This window comes from Pristiophorus japonicus, chromosome 13 (assembly GCF_044704955.1).
Source record: "Pristiophorus japonicus isolate sPriJap1 chromosome 13, sPriJap1.hap1, whole genome shotgun sequence".
Classification (NCBI taxonomy): domain Eukaryota; kingdom Metazoa; phylum Chordata; class Chondrichthyes; family Pristiophoridae; genus Pristiophorus; species Pristiophorus japonicus.
In genome coordinates, this window is record NC_091989.1 from 32,007,877 (window position 1) to 32,031,516 (window position 23,640).

The window sequence follows — 23,640 nt, forward strand, 5'->3', positions numbered from 1 at the left end:
CTTGGGAGCACAAAATCAAAATTTGTTGAAGATACTAAATTAAGGGATTTGGCAAACAATGAGAAGAATTGTAAAAGGCTTCGGGAGGGCGTAGTCAGGTTAGCGGAATGGGCAAAAAAGTGGCAGAGGTAATTTAATGTGGAGCAGTATGATATATTTTGGAAGGAAAATTAAATATACACTCGATGGAAATATACTGAAGGGTGTGGGTGAACATTGACCTAGGAATTCCAATATATAATTCTTTGAAAGTACAAAACAGCTAGATAAAGCCATAATAAAGGCCAATAGGATTTTTGGTTTTATAAATAGAGGCTTAAAGTACAAGACCAAATAGTCAATGATAATTTTGTATAAACCAATGATTATGCTTGGACTACGTTGGTCAGTCTCGAAGGTATACCACTGTAAAAAAATCCATTAAAGCCATAGATTGGTGAGGGTCATACCATAACTTAGAAACTATAGTTATGAGGAGAAACTTGAGATTACAAAATCAAACATAAAAAGTGTTGTTAAAACAACTGTGATTATAGAAACCAAGCATTTTCATTCTTATTACTGATTTAAATAATCAGCCTACGAAACACTGATGAAAATAAATATTGGCCTTGTGCCTGCTTTCATCCGTCGTAAGCAATTCAAGGGCATTCACTGAGCAGGAGTTGGGCAAATACCCCAACTCTTGGCCCACGGAGGCCTTTTAAGTTCCGGGTTTAGTCGCATGCGCTTCGTGTGCCTAAACCCAGAACTTGCGCAGCCCTGGTAAGTGTTACAAATTCAGGGCCATTGCATTTACCACTATGATACTTAGACTGAGGGACTGAGCTGCTGTGTTTAACTGTGACTCTGCCATCATAATTGGACTTCTTGCTTAAGGCGATAAAGAATAAATAATTGAAAACTTCTCTTCAAAATTCTCTTTGTTGAAGCCAGAGTTTGTTGTGGTTTTAAAAAAGCTTTAATAGTGTCCTGAGCCCTTGTAATGCTCTCTCTCTCTCGCGCTCTCTCTCTCCACAGCATAGCTGTCAATCTGATGGTAACTCCATGTATTTCCATGGGACCGAGGGCACTGATTTTAACTTTGTAACAACCAGGGATGTTGATCTTTGGACTGAAGGCATTGTAACACAGTGGGTGGAAGAGTTTGAAAGTCAGCCTGCAGGGTAAGTGCTTGTTATCTCCAGTATTCTGTTATCTTGGGGATAAGTGTGATTCAAAGGAGGCTTGCATTAGCCCCACACATACATATTTAAACTGCAGCTGCTAGTCAAATACATTTGCTGAGAGAAAGAATTAAGTATTTGTAGTGAGATGTAAAGGATGCACTGGAAATAATATTTTAACTCTTTTTATTGCAATTGTAACTTTAAAGGTAAACAAACATAGCTGTTTACTTCATTGCACTAGAAAGGTAATTCATCTTCTCATAGTTCACTGCTACAGAGGTTCTGTAAAAGGTTTTCTGTACACTTGCTTATAGAAAAAGCACTTGACAGCGCAGGGAATTCAGTTCCCTGAACCTATCCTCACTGCCTATCCTCGTTCAATTGACAACACCAGGATATGCATGCAACACCCCCCTTGGAGAGTTCCATTTTCAGTTAACCCTTTGTGTCTTCATAATATTTAAGATATCAGCTAATTTAATCGGAATAACACTGAAATGTTTGTTTGTGACAAAGGGAAAATATTGTTTTCTTTGCTATTTGCAGCAAAATTATAACTACATGATTAAAAAGTGCACTTATGGTTTTATTACGATTAGTGATTTGAGGGGATATTTCCATTATTGTTACTTACTGCTTCCTTCCACCACAAAGAACCAAAAATATGTACAAATGCCCCATGCTCAGAGAGGTCAGACCAGTGATGCAGGGTCATGTACCTGTGTAGCTCAGCTGACCTGCTGAGCCATAACTCTGGTATTTCATCCACAATCACCATATGTTGATCATCCTCATTTGCAATTCTGTCCATATTCTTGTCTACCCTGCAAAATCTTTGAGCTCTGTGTCCCAGCTTTACATGTTCTGGCCTTCTGACCGTAGCCCACTGTGCATTCTCTTCTCCTTCTGCTCTTCAGCCAATGGCAGCCTTCAGCTGCCTCAGCCTTGACCTCGGGAACTTTGTTCCTTGCTACATCTCTTTCCAATTTTTAAAAACCTCCTCAAAATCTATCTCTTCAACTGTACCTTCGATCACTTCTCCTGATGATTCTTGCTTGTCGGACCCTGAGGATTGTGAGGCTGTGGAATGCACTGGTGGAGTTGGTGCTTGCAGCAGAGACCCATGTCAGCATTCAGGACTCGGGTAGAGAGGTGGTTGAAGGAGAGGTGTGTAAAGGGATATGGGAACAGGGAGGCCACATGGGAGTCGGAATGCTACGTGTGTGGAGGATAAACATCAACATGTAATGTCTGTAATTCTCCTTGTTGACTGCTTCCCCTCTTCCTTTCTTCTGCTCTTTAAAGTGCCTCAGGATATTGTCTACATTAAAGGTGTTATGTTAATGCAAGTTGTTGTTGTTGTTATAGAAACTGGGATATAAAGAGAGAGAGAGAGCAGGATTATTGCCTCAACAAAGAGTTAGTGAGCATCCTGCTGTAGATTTTCTTCACAATTACTTGCATTCATCATCACTAGATGTATAGAAATACGATTTGATTCTAGTAGCATCTCATAAGGTTGAGTGGATCCCTGTAGATTTTAAAACAATGCAACAATTTTGACAAATGGATAATGGATTTTTAATTTTTTTAATTAATCTGAAATCAGTTTGTTTTATCAGAATTTAGAATTATTTTTATTCACCAGCTACCCTGGAAGGACCCGAAGGATACTATATCAATGCAAGTTCTTTGTTTCTTTATGTCTATATCTGATTAATGGTCCCATCCGAAACATGAGTCTGTCTTTCTCTAACTAACCCGTGGTGCATTTCTAGAATCTTGTGTTTTTGTTTCGGGTATCTGACCTGAGGTTTTTCTTTTTATCTCCACCTTTCTCTACCTCGTCCTCGCTGCAAATGCCAATAGTTAATATCACAGTTTAGTCTGGGATTGCGATATGAGCTGTGACTCTGGACTACGAGTTCAGGATTCCACTGACACCAGGGTTTTAAATAGGTCTCCAATCAAAAACCTGGACCTTGATGACGTCCCTCTTAGCTGCCGTCGCCCTCCTGCACCAGCTCGCGCTGTACCTTGATTGGAGCGTGGGCAGGTACAGCGGGAGCCACAAGGTCGGGGCGAAGGAGCGGCGAGAGATTGTAGAGGGACGTGATCGGGGCCCAGGAGAGGCGTGAGTTCGGGGCCAGAAGAGGCGAGGGCCCAGAGGCAGCACGGGCCAGCCTACACTGCGATATGTGTGCGCACTTGGTTATCTTGGTTAATCCTTGTCACTGGACCAAGACCTAGCTCTGTCAAGCCCGTGTGGTGGCTGGTGTGCAACGGCCACCACACGTTAAAAAAATCCACGCACAGGCATCTTCCACCCTTCACGATGTAGTTCAGGACCTGGAATATTAGGTCCTTCATTGAAACACCTGTGAACTCATCCTTTTTTGGCGTGGAAGCAAGTCATCCTCGTTTCGAGTAACTGCCTATGAAATAGGTCTGTGAAAAGAGAATCTTGCTGTTTTAAACTAGTGACCTGTGGCAATCTGTGCAGCTAGACACGTCCCTGTTTTTAGTCTGGACTGACCAGATTTCCAATTAGTACTTTGTTTCACAGTAGGAATCATCAGCCCAATCCCTTTTTACCCTGGTATGGAGCATTTAAAATCTCTTGTTAACACAGGTATCTCTTTCTGAAAATCATCAATGTCACTTTGTAGTAAACATTTTCTGTCGAAAGATTTCCTTTGCTCACTCAAGTGACTATTAACAAAGTCACATTCCACAAGTTGTATCCTTTAAACCCCAGATTAACATTTCAGATCTTGTCCCGAGGTTAATAAAAGTGTGTTTACAATAACATTCCTGGTAATTATTTTTGTCAAGCCAATCAGACGATACAGGGACAGTTTTATCCCAAGTTAAGCTTCTGCAATTTTCAGTTAAAACAATAGTGTGCTTGCTGCTAATGTTTATAAAGCAAAGTGGGATTCAAATGTTATCGTGACTGTAATTGAAGTGTGAAGCAGAAGCAGACTGTGCTGTTCGTTTATCACATTCTTTCTCTCCACAGCTGGGTCACATCAGGAGCTATCGTTGGCACGGAGTGTGGTGTCGTAGAGTCCGGCTCATCCCTTGTATTCCTCAAAGATGGAGACCGGCGTGTTTGCACACCATTTCTGGACACAACTAATGATGGAAACCTCAGATTTTACTTTAGCATGGGTGAGTGAATGGAAAGGACAGGAAACATAGCAGAGAGTGAATATATTTGTTTGCTCTCCGTGTTCACTTGCTGTGAAATAAAATGGGGTGGAAATTGCGGTTGGAGGCTTGCCGCGGACGAACGCCTCTGAACCACAAGAAAAGTACGCACCTACCTGATTGCTCCAGACCTTCAAAGCCTCGCGCTCCTGGGCCTTCAGGTGGACGACTGCGTAAAGGCCCACGTGTCCCAGGGGCACATGCGGTTCACAAGCACCTCTGGGATCACGGGGTCCATTTACGTACAGAATCCCCATAAGCATAATAGGAATCCCCTAAAAAACACACTTTCACAGCTCTTAAATAAAAAGAAATCATCACATGTTCAAAATTAATTAAAATACAATTAAACATTTAGAACAAAAATTTAATTAATTTGAAAAATAAATGTAAATATTTTTAAAGGGGCCAAAAAATGACCTGAACTAATTTTAAAGGTTTTTGAATCATTTACAAAAATGTATTTTAATATTTATTTAAACCCTTATGCTGGTAAAAGAAGGCCTTATGTCTGTTTTTACCAGGCTTAAGAGTTTTGGGCAAATAGCCCAGCGAATGTCCATTTCCTGTGGATGGATACGATCTGTCAAGCAGATTCCTGGCGGATCACAAGTTCCGGGTTTTCGCACATGCGCATCGCATGTGGACACCTGGAACTTGCGGGGAACTTATGATTATGTGCGCTATCATTGGTCCCGGAAAATCCGCGCCATTAATATCCAACTGTGCGCATCAGGCCTCGTCTAAAAAGTGTTTTCTTGGTCACCTTTGAAAATATTGAAGAAGCGCACGCAAAAAACATGAATATCCAGTTCAGATCACATGTAAATGGTAAACCTAAATCTATAAAAAATATATTTTGTTACGCCCCTGGATTACACTATTGTATAATTGGATATTGAGTAGTTATCACACACTCCTAAATGTAAGATGGTTAGCCCACTTTTAAGAATGAATAGCACTATTTCACCAGAAAGAATATCTAAGGCAAGTCCTAAACATTTAATACTGAAACAACAACAAAATGATGATCAATTTTTTTTATTCTTCCTATTTTTCGGAAAATGTCTCCTTCCATCAGGAGCATACATGAATGGCCACGGATTTTTCAGGCCAAGTCCTTTTATTTCCCTTTTAGAACTGCATCTGTGCAGCAAAATTTGGCTTTGAATCAACTTCCAGTTCCAACCTGTTCAGTGTGGAGACAGACATCCAGCAGCCTTGCATTAAGACCTTAATGTTAGCCTATTTCTTTGAAACTATATAGGCTTATCATGCCAAATTGATGGAGCAATAATGTATCTATGAACCACGGCACATTAAAAAATTCCAATGAAAATTGTAATTAAATATTGGCTAGTTTATATTGCGTTTTGTAAGCACAGATGTTGCGTGATCAGATAGTTTGCTGATAGAATATTATTTCCTGTATAAACAGGGGGTGGTTCATGTAATCCAGGGGATTCACATGAAAACGATGTCATGCTCTATGCCGTGGCTCAGGGTAGAAAAGAGCATGTTTTGGAGGTGCTGCCTTTTTCATCCTATAGGGTAAGTAGAATTGCTACATCTAATTATAATGGCTAATATTAACTACTCAGTGAGTTAAAATTGTTATTCTGGAGATGCACGTGCACTGTTCATTTGAGCATGCATGGGTAATTAAATCCTATCACATTAAAACTTGACTCAAACCTCTCATTTTAACAGTTCCACCCCGCCCCCTCCCCCCAACTTATTCAATTAAAGTAAGGACAGGAAGAGTAGGGTGATATAGTTGGGGGGGGGGGGGGGTTACAGGTACAATCTCCAGCTTCTGCTATAAGGGTCCCCTCACTACCACATCCTCACAGTAGTGTGGCAGTTAGAGGCCCGTCAGTCTCCCAAGGAAGGTGGAAAATCGAAGACAGAGTTGTCCGCTATCCCTATCTCCTGCCTCAACTTTAAAATTTTCCTCCTTGTTTTCAAATCCCTCCATGGCCTCGCCCCTCCCTATCTCTCTAACCTCCTCCAGCCCTACAACCCTCCGAGCTATCTGCGCTCCTCTAATTCTGGCCTCTTGAGCATCCCCGATTTTAATCACTCCATCATTGGTGGCCGTGCCTTCAGCCCTAAGCTCTGGAGTTCCCTCCCTGAACCATTCCGCCTCTCTAACTCTCTCTCCTCCTTTAAGAGGCTCCTTAAAATCTACCTCTTTCACCAAGCTTTTGTTTATCTGCCCTAATATCTCCTTATGTGGCTCGGTGTCAAATGTTGTTTTATAGCCTTGGGGCATTCTACTATGTGGCGCGATATAAATACAAGTTGTTGTTGTCGGTAGATGCGCAAGAACAATATTGGGAGATCTCTGGGTGCAGGCAGAAAACTGGCCTCTCTGCCGCAGGAGGTGTGTGCCCAGGGAGATCAGAAAGTGGGGGGGGGGGGGAGGGTGGAATTAGATGATGTCATGCTCTTAAAAAAAAATAAGATTCAAACATTTGATAACATGTTATCTGATAAGAATAAATACTTTGTAAATCCTTGTTAATTTGTGGTATAAATTGAACCTCCCTTATCCGGGACTCCCTTATCTGGCACCACCCCTCGTCCGGCACCATTCCCGACCACTGGGAGGCGCATGCGCAGAACTCCAACATGAACAAAATGAAGTCCTTCCTTGCTGCCGACCCCGCAATCCACCGCCCCCCACTCCCCCCCCATGACCTCTCTGCCACACTCCCAGCCCCAAGCCAGCCAGCCCCGATATCCCCTTGCTCACTACCTGTACCATCCAATTTAACATGACCTCCCCTAGTCCGGAAAAATCCCTTATCCAGCACAGGCCAGATCCCGAGGGTGTGGATAAGAGAGGTTCAACCTGTAATAACAATTAAATGAATATGTGCACATATCTTTTATTATAATTTAACAGTATTTGAATGAACTAGGTCTAACTAGCAGGACATTTTGGAAAAGCAGAATTCAGCATAGTTTTATGAAAGGGAAATCATGTTTGACAAATTTGCTGGAGTTTTTTGAGGATGTAACAAGCAGGGTGGATAAGGGGGAACCAGTGGATGTGGTGCATTTGGATTTCCAGAAGGCATTCAATAAGGTGCCACATAAAAGGTAACTGCACAAGATAAAAGTTCATGGGGTTGGGGATAATATATTAGCATGGATAGCGCATTGGCCAGCTAACAGAAAACGGAGAGTTGGGATAAATGGGTCATTTTCCAGTTTGTAACTAATGGGGTGTCGCAGAGATCGGTGCTGGGGCCGCAACTATTTACAATCTATATTAATGACTTGGATGAAAGGACCGAGTGTAATGGAGTCAAGTTTGCTGATGATACAAAGATTGGTGGGAAAGTAAATTGTGAGGAGGACACAATCTACTAAGTGAGTGGATAAAAAGTTGGCCGATGGAGTATAATGTGGGAAAATATACGGTTATACACTTTGGCAGAAAAAATAGAAAAGCAAATTATAATTTAAATGGAGAAAAATTGCAAAGTGCTGCAGTACAGAGGGACCTGGGGGTCCTTGTGCATGAAACACAAAAAGTGAATATGCAGGTACAGCAAGTAATCAGGAAGGCAAATGAAATATTGGCCTTTATTGCAAGGGGGATAAAGTATAAAAGCAGAGAAGTCCTGCCACAACTGTACAGGGTATTGGTGAGGCCACACCTGGAGTACTGCGTACAGTTTTGGTCTCCGTATTTAAGGAAGGATACACTTGCATTGGAGGCTGTTCAGAGAAGGTTCACTAGGTTGATTCCAGAGATGAGGAGGTTGACTTATGAAGATAGGTTGAGTAGGTTGAGCCTATACACATTGGAGTGCAGAAGAATGAGAGGTGATCTTACTGAAACATATAAGATAATGAGGGGGCTTGACAAGGTTGATGCAGAGAGGATATTTCCACTCATAGGGAAACTAAAACTAGGGGACATAGTCTCAGAATAAGGGGCCGCCCATTTAAAACTGAGATGAGGAGGAATTTCTTCTCTCGGGGTTGTAAATATATGGAATTCTCTGCCCCAGAGAGCTGTGGAGGCTGGGTCATTGACTATATTTAAGGCAGAGATAGACAGATTTTTAAGCGAGAAGGGAATAAAGGGTTATGGGGAGCGGGCAGGGAAATGGAGCTGAGTTCATGATCAGATCAGCCATGATCTGAATAAATTGCGGAGCAGGCTCGAGGGGTTGTATGGCCTACTCCTGCTCCTATTTCTTATGTTCTTATGAATGAAGGAAGTAAACCACAAAAATGTAGTTAATGTTTGTTTAACTGTGACCCTTAATTATGATTGCTGTAAATCAGTCACAAAGGCAACTGCTGCACTACCCAGGTGGACAATGACAGTGACATCATGTTGTAAAGGGTTAGTCCTCCCCTAATATGATATAGAGGCAGCAGCGTTAAATTCCATTCACATAAAGCCACACATTGAAGACTGGGGAGAGCCTTTCAGAGAATCAGTTAAAAACAATTTCCCATCATCTTGCCTATTATTCAGTCAAAGGGTACAATTTATCATTTATATTTCTCCACTTTGCCCCATTTCTCCTGCTGCTTGTTTCCAAGAGTCTCTGAGCTCAGGAGGGGGGTAAAGTGTGGCATTTTCTTTGTTTCAGCAGCGATGGGCCAGGATCCTCATTATCATCAAGACTGTTAAGATCACGTTATATCTGAATATCCGAGACGTGACAATTCTTGGCTGATTTCAGCGTATTTAGAACCATGGCAACCAATGCTCACTGCACACTTATGGCATTAAATTAAAGGAGTAAAAATGAGCCTTCAGTTTAACCTATTTGTTATTGTTTGCAGAAACCAACCCTGGTTTCTGTTGCTATCACTCCAGAACTGCAGACATCAGCCACGAGGTTCTGCTTGAAACAGAAGAGTCACCAAGGACTGAACAAGAACGTGTGGGCTGTGGACTTCTTCCACATTCTACCTGTGATGCCACCATCACCTTCTCACTTAACAGAGTTCTCCATCAATATGGGCTGTGGATCTCATCAACCAGGCAACAGGTAGCGGACTATCAATCACCTGGTGAAATTTTCTTGCCTTGGACAATTTGTATAACAATTTCCTAAATGGTACATAGCTCCCCCAATGGCTCTGTTGGTAAATGTACTGCCATTTGCGAGCTCCACAGCCCAGAAAGATGCATGGTTAATTCTTTGATCACCTGATTGAGATTTCGCAATCATTCTTGAGCTATTTTCCATTAAGAAATTGTACACAGCTGAAATAACAAACTTTTTTATTATCAAGAACCTCCATCCACCCTAGCCCAAAGCCAGGGACCCTGTTTACAGGGACAGAGCCATTTGCATGGTCGGGGAGGCTGCCTGCCTATGTAAGGGTCCTTGCCCCATGAAGCCTTTGTAAGGCAGAGCAACCCACAGCTGCTTCCTCTGAAGTCCCTCAAGACCCATTGGGTTAGATGAAAAAGAAGTCTTTGGCAATTCTGTCTCTTCAGAAAAATAACTCATCTCTTCAGGTACAATTGCCTTTCCCTCCTTCAGCTTTGGGGCTTTTCAGAAGGTCTCCGTAGTACTCGCGTTAGCTCTCAGTTAGGCCTTAATAGACCCCACAGATTTTACAGCGTGTATTCAAAACTCCCAGGCATACTCACCTCTACCAGATCATTCTTTGTGAAGGAAAGTGATCACTGTGATTTTTTTTTAAATGTTTCTGTGATATCAGCATAAGTTTGGAGTTTTCAACTAACCATGGCCGATCCTGGTCCCTGCTGCACATGGAGTGTCTGCCTGATCTGTGCAAAGGCCCGCACCACCCCCACAGCTCCGTCTATTCTTCCGAAAACTATAGTGGGTAAGGATCTAACTAACATTCAATATTGTTTGTATCTTTAAATGATTGCAATCCAGTGTAGGATAACCCAAAGACTGAAAAATGCTGCTCGGCAAAGAGAATGAAACCGAGATCAAAATGTATTTTTTCTTTGTATTTTTTCAATAATTTTTTTAAGGTAATCCATAAATATATATTTTTGAAGGTTAATGTACGGCTTGGTCACATGAGACTAGTCCATGACCCCACAGTTCCAGCAGAGGTCAGGGCGGCCGCACAATCCCAGTCTTCTGCCTGTAAAAACTAATGGGGTGTTTCCCACAATGCACTTTGTGTGAGTGTGCTGGAAACAAAAGGATTGTGGATTCGGCCCATGCAGGAGACTACATTGGTTGTCCGTGCGCTTGTGCAGAGGGGTGCAGTGTGGTGGGGAGAGGGGTGGGGTGGGTAGAGGGGTGTAGTGGGGAGAGGGGTGCAGTAGGGTGGGGAGAGGGGTGCAATGGGGTGGGGAGTGGGGTGGGGAGAGGGGTGCGGTGGGTAGAGGGGTGCGGTGGGGTGGGTAGAGGGGTGCGGTGGGGTGGGGAGAGGGGTGCAGTGGGGTGGGTAGAGGGGTGTAGTGGGGAGAGGGGTGCAGTAGGGTGGGGAGTGGGGTGGGGAGAGGGGTGCGGTGGGGTGGGTAGAGGGGTGCGGTGGGGTGGGTAGAGGGGTGGGGTGGGGAGAGGGGTGCCGGGGTGTGGGGAGAGGGGTGCAGTGGGGTGGGGAGAGGGGTGCAGTGGGGTGGGGTGGGGCAAGGGCTGAGGTGGGGTGAGGAGGGGTGGTTGTTGGAAACTGGGAATCCAAAAGAGAGATGACCGAACAAGAAAGGAGAGTAATTATAAAACAAGTGATGCAAACTGGTGCAAAATAAATCAATCATGTGACTGACTGAAATATAAAGTTTCTATTTGTCATGTTATTCATGACCTTATTTCACTATGTAGTAAAGAAAGGCTTTCTGCAGTTAACTAGGTTTTGATGGTTTGGATTTTCCTGTCTTTGCGCTGGTTTAGCAGCGGTACTGGGGTGGGTGGGGGCGGAGAATTAAGCAGGGACTCCAGCAACGGATCCCTGCACATTTTTGCGTCCATCATCACCTCCGTCAGACACCCAAAGCGTCACAGGGCATGCACATTCGAGGGCGGCGATAATGATGGGTGATGTCATTCGCCGTGATTTCAGTCATTATCGCCGTAGTTTCAGTCGTTATCGCCGTAGCAACATTGGATGTCAGTCAGGCGTCCAGTATTACTCGAGGAAGCCTAAAGCATCGCCTTCCTTAAATGGTCAAAGCAGTCAATCGAATTGCTGATGGGACCATTGATTAAGACTTCCAGATAAGTTTAACCTTCTAAGCAGCTATGGGTGTATAATGCCTGCTGTATCAGATATTGTCCTCCCTCTCTCTTTCCCTCCGCCCCCCCCCCCCCCCTCCCCGCAACCAGAAGCAAGATACCCAATCGTAGGCAGAATAGTGCCAGGACTCTGTTGAAAAAACTTAAATGAAGTTGACCCCGGGTGCTTAGTTGGGCAGTGGCTGGTCAGTCGATTGGGGGGAGGCCCGCCCTGCCACATTTCCGCAAGTGGCAATGTCTAAAATGGCTGAAGTGATAAACTTGTCAGTGTTGAAGCTATCATTTGATAACCTATATGTTGTCCTGTGTTCAGGTGGAGTCGTATAACTATTCCTCTACCGTATGCAGCACTCACCACTGGTACCAGGTTTCGCTGGAGCCAGATTGGCCCAGTGGCAGGAAATATGTGGGCAATTGACAATGGTTAGTAATGTTGCGTTTTCAAAATCAAAACGGCACAAAAAATCAGCACGACTGCAAGTGAGCATGTTGTGTTCAGCCACTTATTTCCTTGCATGTTTCATTTGGTTTACTTGAACTTCCTTGTCTATTTTATTGGGTTACCTGGAAAACTCCATCATTACGAATAGTAGCTAATGGCGGGTCACCAGCCCACTCTGAAGTCCTACTGCTATGCTGCTGTTTGTCACAGCAAACTTTCACAATGAGTTTTTGAACTTTATCCAGTTCTGACGAAAGGCCATTGACCTGAAACGTTAACTCAGTTTCTCTCTCCACAGATGCTGCCTGACCTGCTGAGTATTTCCAGCATTTTCTGTTTCTATTTTATAACGAGTTGTTTATTTTAAACTGGTACCATGTTTTATTAAAATTATGATTAAAAAAAATAATGAAAATGGTATCTCCCTTTGGCTCACGGGGTAAATGGCTCCCCTTGTGTGAGTCTCAGCCGTACAAACCAGGAGGGTCCCCCATTTTGATCCCTAGGCAAACTCAGTCATGGTAAGAGTATGTGAGAGTAATTGTGCAAGAATTGGCCTCAGTTTGCCTGGGTTGGGAAAGAACTGGCCATGGTTCTCATTCATGGCCATGACCCAGCAGAGCCTGCATGTACATAGACTTTGGATTCAGACAACAGTGGGCTCGATTTCCTGCCCTGTACATGGTCTTATTATCCCACCAACAATCACTGTCCAGGCTCAAAAGGTGGCCCTCCAGTGTGAAGCAGTAGAGAGCCAATGCTGCCTGTGAACCAGTTTCACAGGTTAGTTGCCCCCTCCAGCAGGGTAACTGGAGGAAACAAAAGGTTAAAAAATTGGAGTGAAAAATTCATTGACAAAGGAAAAAGTAATATTGGCAGATATGATTGGCACCAATTGTTCATTGTTCACCCTTCCATTGATAAATTCCTCCTGTTGATAATTTTACCAAAACAGTCAACATGAGGACAAAATATCCCATTTGGAGTGAAATTAGGAAATACTTCTAAACACAAAGGGTGGTAGAAGTTTGGAAAACTCTTCCGTAAACGGCAGTTGATGCTGGATCAATTGTTAATTTTAAATCTGAGATTGATAGCTTTTTGATAACCGAAGGTATTAAGGGATATGGGCCAAAAGCAGGTATATGGAGTTAGGTCGCAAATCAGCCATGATCTCATTGAATGGCGGTGGAACAGGCTTGAGGGGCTGAAAGACCTACTCCTGTTTCTAAGGCCCCTATTTTGCCCAGTGATTTTTCTGCTGTTGAAGGTTGGTTAAAAGTTTCCCCATAGTTGGGGTGCTGGTGCCGACTACCAGCGGCAGAATGTTTGGCGCCATATATTCTGGCGCTGGTGTATGCTAATAAGCAGTTTACCTGCCCTTTGTGGCCGTAAGCCCATTTTCCCCAATAATGTTTTTTTTTGCAACCGCGCACAGACACATGCAACACTGTTTGAAAAAGCCTTACCTACAGTTAAAGAAATCGGTGCTGGCCCGTTCCTATCCCCGGCTGAAGGGCCTCCCTGACTATTTTCTATAAACTTAATGCAGCTTAAAAATAAATCAGCTAAAAAAAAAACTTACATTTAATGCTCCTCCTTTGTTGAGAGAATTGTTGGCCGGCAAATTAAACAGAAATCTTCACCACTCGCCTCTTCCATCGAAGTTCCAAGTAGCTAAAAATTTCCAAAGATGTACAAGAGTGCAGGGAAGCCGCCTTATTTCAAACGGCAGCCAAAATCAGCACATCAACAGGAGTCTTTCCAAAAACACCAAGGGCAGACTTTTCCAAATTTTCTATGCAGTCGACTAGACCCGCTGCTATCCCTGGCTGAAGGTCCTCCATGCATGTTTTTGTTCTTGCATGCGCAATGAGTTGGTCTTTTTTCTGTCAGCCCATGTGCAGTGGATTTTAGGCACACACTGTTAGCACCGCCCCCCGAGATGGACTGGGGTAGCGCTGGCGAAACAGACAGGTTTCCTTTACCGAAAACTTGCGATTTTTTTTTTTCGGTGCTGACGGTGTTCAAAGAAACGAGCGTACAGGTGAGTGGATGCCATAATTTTTAATTGGGGAAAATTGGGGCCTTTGTTCCTATGGTCCATTTATTCATAGCAACTTTTTCCTCAATGTAACATGTTTTCCCAATGCCAGTAAGTTCATTCACTTTGTCAATCTTGTAAATAACTTTAGTCCTCGCTGACATTCCAACAGTCTGATCATTGGTATGTTTTATTCCTCCTGCAGTCTACATTGGCCCTGCGTGCTACAAATTGTGCTCTGGCCGAGGTCGATGTACCACTAACGGATGCAAGTAAGCTGAATCCTCATTATTTGTTAGTATTTCATCTGAATATAAACTTGACTTTGCGACATCACCAACAAATTAAAACATTCTTACTGACCTAATTCCTTTGGTAATTAGTCTTGCTTCAGTTTCCCCAATCTCTCACCCACATGACACGTACAAGAAAACACAATTGTTTATTTAACTGGGACCTGTCTACCAACCCAGCACAGTAGGCTTTAAGTAAACTTCCTGTAGATAATTGTATGATGCAGATTAATACTAATTATCTTGAATAATTTCACGACCCACAGTTCAGTGAGGTTAAATGATAAAGCAACCGTTGAAACAACTGACTGAGCTATATTTTTGCTAATGAGTATGTGATAGGAATGTGATAATATATTTGCCACGTAATCTGCTCGCACAAATAAATCAAGGTGCAAGACGTCATTATAATTGAAAGCACACACAGTGTTTGATGAAACACTTGTCTGAGATATTTTCTGTGGAGACATTAGGGAAAGATTTTCTCTGTGTGCTATCCACGTTGTTTATAAAGAGCATGTTGTGATCTTAACTTTGTATGGCAGTAAATGCAGTTTGAAAATTTTGCTTCTTAATATCTCTTGCTCGTCCCTGCTGCCCAGCAAAATACTAGTGAGCTCTGGAGGTCTTGATAACATTGTCACAGTAACCATTTAAATTGATCAAATTGACTTCTAACACATTTAGCACAAACTGCAGAAATGATTGCCTAATTTCAGTCACTGAAATCTCCTGATAGCTCCTGATGTCAAAATTAATTTAAACCAATTCAGGAAGATGAGTTTGTGTTGAAGTTTTTCTAAAGTTATAATGGTCAGGTTAGATGAGGAAACTCCAATAGATGCTTATTTTCACAAAGCATTTATTAAGGGTCAGCATCAGAATTTACTGACTGAGATCAGCACTCATGGGATAGGAAGTATGGCTCTAAACAAGAAACAGAGTTCAGCTATAAATAAAAAAGACTTCAAGCTGACAAGTGGTTATAAGTGGCGTGCCCTAGGGATTGCTCCTTACTTGTGTATATAGAGATACATATATTATGACTGGCATAAGGTATCAAAAGCAAGATCTCCAAGTTCCAGATACTAAAGTTAGAGGCAGAGCAAATATTGCAATCGGATTGAAAAGGATTTAGATCAATTTGGAAACTGTACCAGAAATAAAATGTTGTCAGTAAAAGTGATCCTGAAACTGTCTGATTGTCATAAAAACCCAAGTGGTTCACTAATGTTCTTTCGGGAAGGAAACCTGCCATCTTTACCCGGTATATGTGACTTCAGTCTCACATCAACGTGGTTGACTCTTGTATGCCCTCTAAAGTGGCCAAGCAAGTCACTTAGTTGTATCAAACCACTATCTGTTCAAGAAGAACCATCTTCTCAGGGTCACTAGGGCTGGCCAGTGACGTCCACATCCCAAGAATTATCTTTTTTTTGAAATGTGAAATAATTAGCAAGGAGCCAAAACAGAGACCATAGCCCCATCCGCACAGTTCTACTATAATTTGAATGGAAGGCCTACGAATTAGGCCAGAACCTGAAAGCACGGATCCCGGCCTGCAATACTAGTATTCATGGGGCCTTGTTTCAGGATGAACCTCTGTCTTGCCTAAACAAGGCCACCCACATCAGAGGAGCGTGGATGGGAGGGAGGAGCCCCTGAGCCCAGGAGTTTGCTTGGCCTTGGCCAGGGATCCAAGGTGTATGCCAGATGTGAGGGGACATTTTAGTCTGTCGAAGTAGAACCCGCCTGGGACTTGGTCTGTATTCTTGAAGATTTTGGACAACTGTAAAGAGAGGTAATGGGGGATGACTTTTTCCCTCTTCGGTGCCAGTGATGCTGGTGGGTTGATGAACAGCTAGCAAGTGCAACATTTCCTGCTACATTCTTCTAGTAGGTGCCTGAGATGCACCAATAGTAGCAGAGGCACCCGCCAGTGCTATGCTAATTAGGGAACCTTCCCTTAGCCTTGGAAGGTCCAGCAGGGTCCATGGTGGAGGTTTCCAGCAGACGCATCCTGGCACTTACACTGGGATGTCAGACCCATGTATTTTGAGCCCCAATTTTTGAAATTTAGCAATCAGACAGTTTACTAATCAGGAAAGGGAATGGAGAGTTACTGTCAAAATGCCACTGCAGCCATTAGCACCATGTATGGCAGCAATGGGGGAAACAAGCTCTGGGTAGACTCTATCCCCAGTGTGCAGCATTGGTCATCTTTTCACAGAAAGAATCTTTGGGTATGCTTTCCTCGAGTCACTCATATAAGCAAAACAAGGTTCCCCTATTTATATTTGCACCAGCTTTGCTGCTGAAGCAAAAAAATCCCCCCATTATTACATAGAAACATAGAAAATAGGTGCAGGAGTAGGCCATTCGGCCCTTCTAGCCTGCACCGCCATTCAATGAGTTCATGGCTGAACATGCAACTTCAGTACCCCATTCCTGCTTTCTCACCATACCCCTTGATTCCCCTAGTAGTAAGGACTTCATCTAACTCCTTTTTGAATATATTTAGTGAATTGGCCTCAACAACTTTCTGTGGTAGAGAATTCCACAGGTTCACCACTCTCTGGGTGAAGAAATTCCTCCTCATCTTGGTCCTAAATGGCTTACCCCTTATCCTTAGACTGTGTCCCCTGGTTCTGGACTTCCCCAACATTGGGAACATTCTTCCTGCATCTAACCTGTCTAACCCCGTCAGAATTTTAAACGTTTCTATGAGGTCCCCTCTCATTCTTCTGAACTCCAGTGAATACAAGCCCAGTTGATCCAGTCTTTCTTGATAGGTCAGTCCCGCCATCCCGGGAATCAGTCTGGTGAACCTTCGCTGCACTCCCTCAATAGCAAGAATGTCCTTCCTCAGGTTAGGAGACCAAAACTGTACACAATACTCCAGGTGTGGCCTCACCAATGCCCTGTACAACTGTAGCAACACCTCCCTGCCCCTGTACTCAAATCCCCTCGCTATGAAAGCCAACATGCCATTTGCTTTCTTAACCGCCTGCTGTACCTGCATGCCAACCTTCAATGACTGATGTACCATGACACCCAGGTCTCGTTGCACCTCCCCTTTTCCTAATCTGTCACCATTCAGATAATAGTCTGTGTCTCTGTTTTTACCACCAAAGTGGATAACCTCACATTTATCCACATTATACTTCATCTGCCATGCATTTGCCCACTCACCTAACCTATCCAAGTCACTCTGCAGCCTCATAGCATCCTCCTCACAGCTCACACTGCCACCCAACTTAGTGTCATCCGCAAATTTGGAGATACTACATTTAATCCCCTCGTCTAAATCATTAATGTACAGTGTAAACAGCTGGGGCCCCAGCACAGAACCTTGCGGTACCCCACTAGTCACTGCCTGCCATTCTGAAAAGTCCCCATTTACTCCTACTCTTTGCTTCCTGTCTGACAACCAGTTCTCAATCCATGTCAGCACACTACCCCCAATCCCATGTGCTTTAACTTTGCACATTAATCTCTTGTGTGGGACCTTGTCGAAAGCCTTCTGAAAGTCCAAATATACCACATCAACTGGTTCTCTCTTGTCCACTCTACTGGAAACATCCTCAAAAAATTCCAGAAGATTTGTCAAGCATGATTTCCCTTTCACAAATCCATGCTGCCTTGGACCTATCATATCACCTCTTTCCAAATGCACTGCTATGACATCCTTAATAATTGATTCCATCATTTTACCCACTACTGAGGTCAGGCTTTCCTGCTTTCTCTCTCCCTCCTTTTTTTAAAAAGTGGGGTTACATTGGCTACCCTCCACTCCATAGGAACTGATCCAGAGTCAATGGAATGTTGGAAAATGACTGTCAATGCATCCACTATTTCCAAGGCCACCTCCTTAAGTACTCTGGGATGCAGTCCATCAGGCCCTGGGGATTTATCGGCCTTCAATCCCATCAATTTCCCCAACACAATTTCCCGACTAATAAGGATTTCCCTCAGTTCCTCCTCCTTACTAGACCCTCCGACCCCTTTTATATCCGGAAGGTTGTTTGTGTCCTCCTCAGTGAATACCGAACCAAAGTACTTGTTCAATTGGTCCGCCATTTCTTTGTTCCCCGTTATGACTTCCCCTGATTCTGACTGCAGGGGACCTACGTTTGTCTTTATTAACCTTTTTCTCTTTACATATCTATAGAAACTTTTGCAATCCGTCTTAATGTTCCCTGCAAGCTTCTTCTCGTACTCCATTTTCCCTGCCCTAATCAAACCCTTTGTCCTCCTCTGCTGAGTTCTAAATTTCTCCCAGTCCCTGGGTTCGCTGCTATTTCTGGCCAATTTGTATGCCACTTCCTTGGCTTTAATACTATCCCTGATTTCCCTTGATAGCCACGATTGAGCCACCTTCCCTTTTTTATTTTTACGCCAGACAGGAATGTACAATTGTTGTAGTTCATCCATGCGGTCTCTAAATGTCTGCCATTGCCCATCCACAGTCAACCCCTTAAGTATCATTCGCCAATCCATCCCAGCCAATTCACACCTCATACCTTCAAAGTTAGCCTTCTTTAAGTTCTGGACCATGGTCTCTGAATTAACTGTTTCATTCTCCATCCCAATGCAGAATTCCACCATATTATGGTCACTCTTCCCCAAGGGGCCTCGCACAACGAGATTGCTAATTAATCCTCTCTCATTACATAACACCCAGTCTAAGATGGCCTCCCCCCTAGTTGGTTCCTCGACATATTGGTCTAAAAAACCATCCCTTATGCACTCCAGGAAATCCTCCTCCACTGTATTGCTTCCAGTTTGGTTAACCCAATCTATGTGCATATTAAAGTCACCCATTATAACTGCTGCACCTTTATTGCATGCACCCCTAATTTCATGTTTGATGCCCTCCCCAACATCACTACTACTGTTTGGAGGTCTGTACACAACTCCCACTAACATTTTTTGCCCTTTGGTATTCTGCAGCTCTACCCATATAGATTCCACATCATCCAAGCTAATGTCCTTCCGAACTATTGCCTTAATTTCCTCCTTAACCAGCAATGCTACCCCACCTCCTTTTCCTTTTATTCTATCTTTCCTGAATGTTGAATACCCCTGGATGTTGAGTTCCCAGCCCTGATCATCCTGGAGCCACGTCTCCGTAATCCCAATCACATCATATTTGTTAACATCTATTTGCACAGTTAATTCATCCACCTTATTGCGGATACTCCTTGCATTAACACACAAAGCCTTCAGGCTTGTTTTTTTAACACCCTTTGTCCTTTTAGAATTTTGCTGTACAGTGGCCCTTTTTGTTCTTTGCCTTGGGTTTCTCTGCCCTCCACTTTTCCTCATCTCCTTTCTGTCTTTTGCTTTTGCCTCCTTTTTGTTTCCCTCTGTCTCCCTGCATTGGTTCCCATCCCCCTGCCATATTAGTTTAAATCCTCCCCAACAGCACTAGCAAACATTCCCTCTAGGACATTGGTTCCGGTCCTGCCCAGGTGCAGACCGTCCGGTTTGTACTGGTCCCACCTCCCCCAGAACCGGTTCCAATGCCCCAGGAATTTGAATCCCTCCTTCCTGCACCACTGCTCAAGCCATCTGAAAGGGTGCAACAAAAAGCAAAAATGCCTAATGTTCCCAGAATGATATAAGCAAAGATTAAGCAAGCTGGGCTTATTCTGTTTGGAAAAGAGGAGATTTTGAGGTGAGCTAATAGAAGTTTTCAAAATTATGAAAGCTACTGACAAGGTTGATCTAAATAAATTGTTGCTATTGATATAGATCTCCAGTTACTAGCAGACATACCCATTCACTTTAATGGGTGGAAAATCATGGTCTGGTGAATGCAAAATAATGCAAAGCCCAAGCCATTTTTTAACAATAGGAGTGAATAGGGAATTTAGGCAGGATTAATTCCCACAAAGGGGAATAAACATTTGGAATAAGTTAGCATGGGGAGGCATTGAAGCAAATAAAATACCACGGTTCAAGAGATAAGTATATACGTTTCTGTAGATAGACAGAGCCCAGGGATACAATGAGAAGACAGGAAAGTGGAAATGAGATCCACCAAAAAGTGACCTGGTTGTGAGGCCAAATGGCCTTTTCCTAACGGACCTTATGTTTATGTGTTTCAAAACAAGATCATCAATATTTTCTGACACTTACGAATTCTTACAAATGTCAATCTAGTCTATAGAGAACACGAGGGCACAGCACAAAGCTGCTTTAACTCCTAATTCAAAAGCTTCAGATTTAAAAGACCTGAATCAAGTGACAGCACAACCTGTGAGGTCGGGACTGCAATAATTCAAAGGAAGCCCAGCACTATCTAATGCATGGCGCTTATATTGGGAACGCTTGTTACTCTGACTTCATTAACCACATCGGTCATCAATTACTTCAAAAGTTACATAAAATAATGACAATATACTGTCAAAGATTTATGCCCCAGTTATGTTTTCTATCAGCTTCTTGATGTGATTCTATCTGCTGTTCTATTTGCTTTCAGATGTGACCCAGGATTTTCGGGGCCTGGATGTGACATGGCTTCACAAACCTTTCCTACCATCATTTCAGAAAGCTTTAGTAGTTCCCGGCTCTCCTCCTACCACAACTTCCACTCAATCCGTGGTGCAGAACTTGGCTTTGGTTGTGGCGTCCTCTCGAGTGGCAAGGCTCTCGTATTTAACAAAGACGGAACACGAGAGCTCATTACTTCTTTCCTTGACAGTACTCTAGCCAGGTAAACAGCAAGAAAGTATTTAATAAAAGATATGAATTAAAAATGGCTGCTGGTGTTCATACAGATGGTGTGCTTTTACTCTGAGAAATATTGTTTGTATCACTGTCCACAGAATTCTTTATAGGGAGTGAAAAAGATTGTCCGCAGAAGTCAATCTTCTCAAACATTGAATCCCTTTGGGATACAATCCCCATTTATTGTCAAACAGCTGGGAGACACTGCAACAGTGTGGTAAACACAATCTTTAAAGCCTACTTTATGAGCGTGCTGGAAACCTGGAAGATAGTGGGTCAAGCTAATTACGTTAGTCTAATCAGAATTTTAACACCACGAGCATTGTTCAGTACTTGTTTAAAAAACGGAAAATGGCGTCCTTATGTACGATTTCCTTATTGAATAGTCAGTCAATAAAATGTTAGAATAAATGTTGTTTACTTCACTAAGAGTGAAAGAAAAAGCCAGATTAAAATTGTGTAAAGTGCAAGTAGATTAACTTTAGTTGAGCAGTATACAGTGTTGCTGTCATGTATCTTACATTATTATATATAACTGTATCCCAACATGCTATACATGACTGTAATAAGATATGACCTGTAACCACCAGCATACCTTACCACCAGGGGTGCACTTGCAAGAAACAGGTATATAAGGACAGGTCTCAGGCAAGTGCAGCATTCCAGAGCTGTGAAATAAAAGGTGCAGGTCCAGAGTGACCTTGACTTCACTACATGTCTCGTGTGAATCTGTACTGAGGGGACAGGACTTTACAGTTGCTATGATAATGGAGAAGGGCTTCCTGTTCCGTGGCCTCCCTTCACCTCAACATTTTCTGCCTATGATCAAAAGTTTTCTTTGCAGGTATTTTCTGGAAAATAAAATGTTTGCGCTAAAGTTAAATAGAATTGGTTACACCTTACAGAATATGTGGAAAATTGCTTTAAAGGTGGGGTGGGGGGGAGGGGTGCAGGGGTGTCCAAGCTTTTGTCTTAGTGGACCAAAATGGTGCAAACCATGGAGCTTTGAGGACCACATATAAAGGTTCAATCAATGTTCCCATTAAACTGCATACATCTCAAGTTGCTAATGCTATCAGATCCTGGTGTCCTGATTTAGGATTTATCCACCAGTAGGCAGCAGAGTTCAAATTGACTATTTCCAAATCTCCAACCCCGCAAAATTCAAACAGACAAGACAGCAAATAAGAAATATATTGGCGCAAATAGATCTGAATTGTCCTGACCTTGATGGGCGGGCTACAGGATTCACAGCTGATCCGAAGCTCAAGGGCTACAAGTTGAACACCCCTACTTTAAAGTGTTGCCCGTTATAAACTACAGATTACAGCATAGGGTGACAAAATCATTCAAGAACAAAATGATATAGCAGCAACCAATTACTTCCAATCCAGGCTGTCACACTGATGGAAAATGCAATGAAATTTCTACAGATGATAACAGGGAATTAAGGCATGGCCTGCTCATATCTGAGATGAATTGACTTAACTACATTTTATAGTTTGTGGCACCATATTGATCTTTCTGACACAAGATGCGGTACATGACTGCAGTAAATCTATTGAGTAGTTGAATGATGTATCTGGTAGGAAGCAATGCCTGGGTTATTCCCAAAGTCTTATAAATGCTAAGTGATTTCAGCCAAAAGGAGCATTAGGGACTTATGCAGCTGAACTAATACCACCCACACATGACACATTCCGGAGCTATGGGGAACCAGCAATTAGGTTTACTGTAATGCGTGTGATATAATTACTCCAGAAGAAGCTCCTGCTATTGGTAGTGGGAAATGCTCAAGTAACTACGAGGCCTCAGAGATCAGTCAAGCACAGACACTTTGTTTAGAAGGGCAGGCACGTACAGTGTGAGAGAGTTTCTTTACCTTCTAAATCTCCATCCTCTGCCTGTCCGTCACTTGAAATTCTCTGTGATAATGCTCATACTGATTGTAGGATGCCCATTTCAGGTCTTCTGACCCCTGTCTTTCTTCTGCTCTGAATATCTTCAGAGCTATTTTGGTTTTTTTTTGTTGATTACTGTAACTTGGCAACAGCTATGAGGGTACTCAGAATAGAAGGACAAAAACAATAAGGGACTTGAAACAGTATGAGTATCATCAAAGTGAATGTTTACCGCTTTACTTCAAGGTCTAATCAATATTGTGATCGGGAAGCTGATAATCTTAGAGGCTGTAGCAGAAGATTCTATGAAGACTGTGTCCAACCCAGATGTCCATCAGGTTATCTCCATAATGTATAATGGTGACCACTTGTCAAACTTTCACAATTAAAGTTTTAAAAGGTCTGCAGAAGGAATGAGCTTTTCTCTGAAATGTGGTCAGCTTTTCCTGATCAGGTGGCTAAGTCAACTTTGACTCACTTATTTAGTTTAAAGACTTTTTCGTGAACTTTTATACTTATGGAAGTGAGCTGTGTTAGTGCTTGAAAATTGAAGTTTTATCATTTTATATACAAGTTTTCGACAGTATTTTAGAGCAGTCTGTTCTAATCTGTTCTGAATTATCCCAAGAACGCGA

At 42.8% G+C, this 23,640-nt stretch overlaps 1 protein-coding gene across 1 annotated transcript in view; it reads left to right on the forward strand.

Moving 5' to 3' along the window:
- The window catches only part of LOC139277976 (reelin-like), a 411,305-nt gene that overhangs the window by 213,650 nt on the left and 174,015 nt on the right, over window positions 1-23,640 (forward strand). The window contains exons 11-18 of the mRNA XM_070896619.1: window positions 1,021-1,166; window positions 4,192-4,343; window positions 5,821-5,933; window positions 9,201-9,409; window positions 10,092-10,220; window positions 11,904-12,013; window positions 14,282-14,348; window positions 20,857-21,090. Coding sequence (XP_070752720.1) covers window positions 1,021-1,166; window positions 4,192-4,343; window positions 5,821-5,933; window positions 9,201-9,409; window positions 10,092-10,220; window positions 11,904-12,013; window positions 14,282-14,348; window positions 20,857-21,090 — 1,160 coding nt within the window. The remainder of the gene's footprint in view (window positions 1-1,020; window positions 1,167-4,191; window positions 4,344-5,820; window positions 5,934-9,200; window positions 9,410-10,091; window positions 10,221-11,903; window positions 12,014-14,281; window positions 14,349-20,856; window positions 21,091-23,640) is intronic.